This window comes from Condylura cristata, unplaced genomic scaffold, assembly GCF_000260355.1.
Source record: "Condylura cristata isolate star-nosed mole 26May11 unplaced genomic scaffold, ConCri1.0 scaffold00005, whole genome shotgun sequence".
NCBI classification, from domain to species: Eukaryota; Metazoa; Chordata; class Mammalia; order Eulipotyphla; family Talpidae; genus Condylura; species Condylura cristata.
This window is the reverse complement of record NW_004567106.1, coordinates 25865919-25871204: the sequence shown is the minus strand read 5'-3', so window position 1 is coordinate 25871204 and position 5286 is coordinate 25865919. Positions and strand designations below refer to the sequence as shown.

At 36.2% G+C, this 5286-nt stretch overlaps 1 protein-coding gene across 1 annotated transcript; it reads left to right on the top strand.

Moving 5' to 3' along the window:
* Positions 1-1753: 1753 nt before the first annotated feature.
* Positions 1754-4987, top strand: NPVF (neuropeptide VF precursor). The gene is made up of 3 exons (XM_004677131.1): positions 1754-1891; positions 3083-3477; positions 4921-4987. Exons 1-3 carry the CDS (start codon positions 1754-1756, stop codon positions 4985-4987), a joined length of 600 nt encoding a protein of 199 aa, XP_004677188.1.
* Positions 4988-5286: the final 299 nt, after the last annotated feature.

Below are 5286 nucleotides of genomic sequence, written 5' to 3'. Positions count from 1 at the left end.
TATCAACTACTCAGGATGCTGACTGCAGTCAGAAAACCTCATCATTGTGCCAAATCCCAAGTAGCAGCCCTGAAAACGGGTGAACTGCTAATGTTTAAAACAACTAGATATAAACATATTTTGAAAGAGACCCAGGCTGATCCCCATTTTCCAGGTTGTAAACTTGCTTCACCCATTTCTCAAAAGTTTGGATCTACTGACCACAAGAAAAGGAAGTTCCATCAGCAGTTTGTGAAGGAACAAATTGGAAGAGAGATATATTAAATCCTCAGGGAAATTAAACCCAAATAATCCAATAACAGTGTTACAAAATTAACACCAGAATATGAACTGAATTAATTGCCTCCTACTGTGGGGATGCTTGGTTACCGCAATCCAAAACAAACGAGGCCAGTGATGTCAATTGTCTTACCAGAGGCCAAGTGGTACCCAAGTATTTGCCTGCTATTGTTTTTCATCATTTTGATTTACTCTGGAGATCTATACTTCTTCCCATTGTATATCTCACGAAAGATCTTCACTTCTGCCCACTGTATATCTCATACCTAATGCTCTTATCCAATGGCAGGTTGGTGAGACAAGCTACAAGAGATACCACTCTTGACACGAAAAGTACAATTACTGGCTCTTTTGTGAATTCACTTCCAAGTGTCTGTGTCTAGAAGTAACTAATGTTGAAAGCAATTAATGTAAGGTCTTTTTCTCTTGAGAGGGCTGAATGGACAAGTGAGAACAAGTCATGATTTCTCTAGAACCTAGGCAGTCTAGAGACAAGGGAGGCCTTTAAGAATACCACTCAGCTACTCCACAAGAGACCTGCTTTGGCATTTCAGTAAATAAACATTTGTTTCTGTGCATCCTTTTCTTCTACCATGATGTTACTATGCCTGTGGCACTCTGAGATTACCTAAATAATACGGGTCAGGGGAGCAACACATTTTGCATATATGTCACTTCCCAAATCTCTGCAAGAGCTTTGAAGGGTTTTAAGAAGATAGGAAGGATGCAGCATCATCACAGAAATAAAATCTTGATTATTTATACAGTTTGCCAAATAAGGCCCAAAGGGCTAATACAAAAGGGCTTGAATGTCTCCAGCTTCTCCTGAGACAGCCAGTTTGTCAAAATGCCTAGTGCATGGTCTTACGCACAGCCTCGCGTTGCTGCTGACATTTATTCCTGAAGCCTTTTAACAACAAAATAGCATTTACAAAAAGTTAATTAATGACATTTTACTTGAGTATTATGCGATTTGGAATTCTCACATTCTTAATTTTGCCTGACATTTTGAAAATATTATGCCTTGCTTTTTTGAATGGATTTAAAAAATTAACATAGATGGTATGTATTGAATACTGTTATTTCCTTCTTCCAAGAATTGACGCAAACACTGAAAGGAAAGTATTTTTGTTTGCACTTGGAGAAAAGAAGCATTCTTGTTTGTTTGGACTCTAAATTACTGTGACCTCAAACTTATCTAATTAGAAGCTCCTTCATAATAAGAAAAATTATTTTCAAAGTGAATGAATTTGCAAACAGAAGCAATTGCTGTCTTCCCAGAATGAATTACCCACATTCCCTACATACATATTTTAGCTAAGCCCTCTAATTAATATTAGTACTTAACAACATGTGGGATTGATTTCACTGTTAAGGCAAACTTTCCTTTCATTTTAGACAGTATAAAAAGCTCATTCTACCCTCCTTGTAGATCGCGTTAAACATATAAACTTAATTCTAGATATTGGACAAAATGGAAGTTATTTCATCCAAACGATTTATTTTATTGACTTTAGCCACTTCGACACTGTTAACATCAAAAATCTTTTGTGCAGATGAATTAATGATGTCCAATTTTTACAGCAAAGAAAATTATGGCAAATATCCTGAGGTAAGTGGCTTAACTCTATCTAACATGACTAGCATTAACCACATAATATTGGTCCTGAGTCTAATACTTTTGTAAAAAGTAAGGAATAAGATCATTGGTGCTGTTTTTGTCAAGCTTCAGCCTTCCTATAACAATGTGATGCTGTAACTTATACTTTTTAGCATGAAAATTTTAGAACGGAAAATATAGAACGGAAACTTAGAAAATATAAGGTACATTAATAAATCTCGACTCAGAAGTAAACAGCTGTAATCAGTAGCTGCAGAAATAAATCTGGCTATACTGCAGATGGACATTTGAGTAGTCTTCAACTATAAGCAAATAATGCAATGTTTGTGGTAAATCTATATCAAAATTAAATTTTTATTCCTAGTTAATGTGACTGCACGTTATTTCTATTTTCTTCTTTAAGCTTTTCTATAATTTTCATCTTTGCTGAAAAGAGTAGATATTATGTACACAACCTGCAAAGTTTAAAAATCTTCATATGAACAAAAACTCATGGTAAAACTAAATCTAATTAAAAATTGTATTTTAAATGGTTCTTTAAAAGTTGGTATACTCATAGTTCAGTAAACTGCAAATCAATTGTAACTTTACTAACAATGTAACTTATTTGCTAATAAAAATATGGTGTCTTGAGAAGTGTTCTGAGAATGGAACTCTGAATATTGGGAGGTAGTAAAGAAATTTCTTGAATCCTCCTACCCAAAAATCTGGCTAGCATCTTGTTTCTAAGTGTTAACTACTATGACCATAGTGAAAGAGGGGGAATACATTAAACTTGAAGAGATAGTGGAAGGTTTCTCTAAAGTCAAGATATAAAACTATGTAAACTATTTCATAACAACATGCATCAAAAACTGAAAAAGAATAACTGCAGTAAAATAACCTTCTGCTTCATTTCAGTACTTCATTATGTTCCTGCCACTTGAATACATTGCTGTATTCACTATACATATTTTATTAATAATTTATAGTTTTCTTACAATAGCCCAGGGATGGAGAAACTAGATTGCTTTAAGAAGCTTAATACAAATTATTTATTAAAAAATTTGCACATGTGAACACAAAGTTTGCTTATAGCTTTAACAATTCTGCAGACTGAAGTCTGGGTTTAAGTTAATTTAGGGTTCAAATCTATTTTTTAGAACAATGATAAATGACTTTCATGGTCATTTCTAATTATAGCCCACAGGAGACCCTAAAGGGAAAAAGGAAAGAAGTCTCAATTTTGAAGAATTAAAAGATTGGGGACCAGGAAACATCATTAAGATGAGTGCATCTGCAGTCAACAAAATGCCACACTCAGCAGCCAACCTGCCGTTGAGATTTGGGAGAAACATGAAACAAAGAAGCACTGGGGAAATGGCCAACCTGCCTCTGAGATTTGGAAGACACATGAAGGAAAGCATCTTGAGGCGTGTTCCTAATCTGCCCCAAAGGTTTGGTAGAACAGCAAGTATCACCAAGACACTGAGTGACCTGCTCCAACAATCCATGAATTCACCATCTGCCACTGAGTTACTTTCCCTGATGACCTGCCAGCCCCAAGAAATCCGGACTCCTCATCAGAAACCCCCAAGGTAAATCTTTATAAACCAGTTCAAATGCATGGGCAGATATATAGAGTTGAGGTAGAAAACTTTCAAAGAACTACATCTTTTCAAAATCAGTTCTTAAGTAGCATCATTTCTTAAAAGAGAAAAAGGAAAAGACACAGGAAGCTAAATATATGTAAACTGAGACTATAGAAAGTCAGGTGTAAACACTAATATAAGTATGAAGTAGAGAGATGGGTGTCCCCTCAGCCACACAGGGGCATCCACTTCACTGCTCTTAACCACACATTAAGTAGGACATGTGCGACTTAAGACTATAACTTAGTGTCCACCCTCTGACCTCCCATAGGCAAGATACAAAGGACACTCACACAGGTCTCAAATTCAGAAGGATTTCTCCCTTTTAATTTTTTTTCTTTTACTGTTTCCTATCTTATAGGCAAGTGGATTTATAATCACTCTTTGTGTTAATTATTATCTATTGTGGACAAATCATAATAGAGAAGAGGTTCAAAAATTAAAAGCCACCTACCCATTATTTTCTAGTAGAAAGTATAAATTTTTAAAAAGTCCTATAATGTAGCACAGGATACTCTAATGAAGCCCTGAAGGAAGGAAAGTGGCAAACTGTGACACCTTATCAGTGAGGACTTCACAAAACATTCCAGGCTTGGTTTGCCTCTTTCCTCCCCGCCACCCCAAGGCTTGCTTTTTCACCATGGGATGTAACCACATCCAGCACATTACATAGTTAGGGCCCACTCCTTTAATAGGATTTCACTCCTATACATCCCATAATTTGTGTCAACTGACAGACCTCCAGTGCCTAGAACTGTGTCTGTAAGTGGTAAGTCCTCAATATTTGACAGGATGAATGAAATAATAGGTAGCATTAATGAGGTCCTATGGAGGGTCTAGTACAACTACTGTTTCTTCATGTGGGAATCCAGGGATGTTTCACAAGTTAGACTTGCAAAGCTGACTCTATTGTGAACAGAGACTGATGGGAGAAAAGGGAAAGCAGAGCATGGTGAGTCAAGAACATAAGCAGTTTGGCTTGGTGAGAGCAACGGGCACATGAAGAGGAGAGGAGAGAAGGCCAAAAAGAGAGAGGAACAGAAAGGGCACTCAGAAGCAACACATAGAGGCCTGGAGGCTATTCATCAGGAAAAGAAGAATTGCTGATGTTTCTGCTGAGGTCCTGAGATATCATTCTGAGCTGGAAATGATCAAGCAGACAATAGCAGTAGGACAGGGATGAGCAAGAGAGCTAAACCAATGGGAAGTTTGTAAGTCTAAATGTCTATTTCAAATTTGGGGTCCCATCGATATCTTACTCATTTCAAGTGCAACAAAAGTCCGCTAAATATAAGTAAGCAATTAAAATCACAGTTTATATTTATATATGAGCTAACATCCTATTATTCTGGTGGGTGAGGACATTTTTTTGTACTGCTTATATTTTAGGAGACTCATATTCAAGAAAATAGATGATGTGGAATTGAAACAGAAAAAAACTGGAGTCAATCCCTAAAGATGACACAAGGCTGTGAATATAATCTGCAAAGAACAGAACGGAAGGAAGGTCATTACCATCTTTTGATCAGTTAGAAAAAACAATTCAAAGAATATTGTAAAGATAAAATAATTTTGTCTAAATAAAAAGAGCATTGCAAATACTTAAGAAGTCTGTGGTAAAGGGATTAGGGGGGAGGGAAGAAGAAAGAAAGAAGAAAGACTGAAGCCATATGACTGTCCTATGTAAAAATCAGACACAGTTACATTTAAGGACAAAATTCAATAGAAGAGTAGTCTATCAAATACTGTGATGAA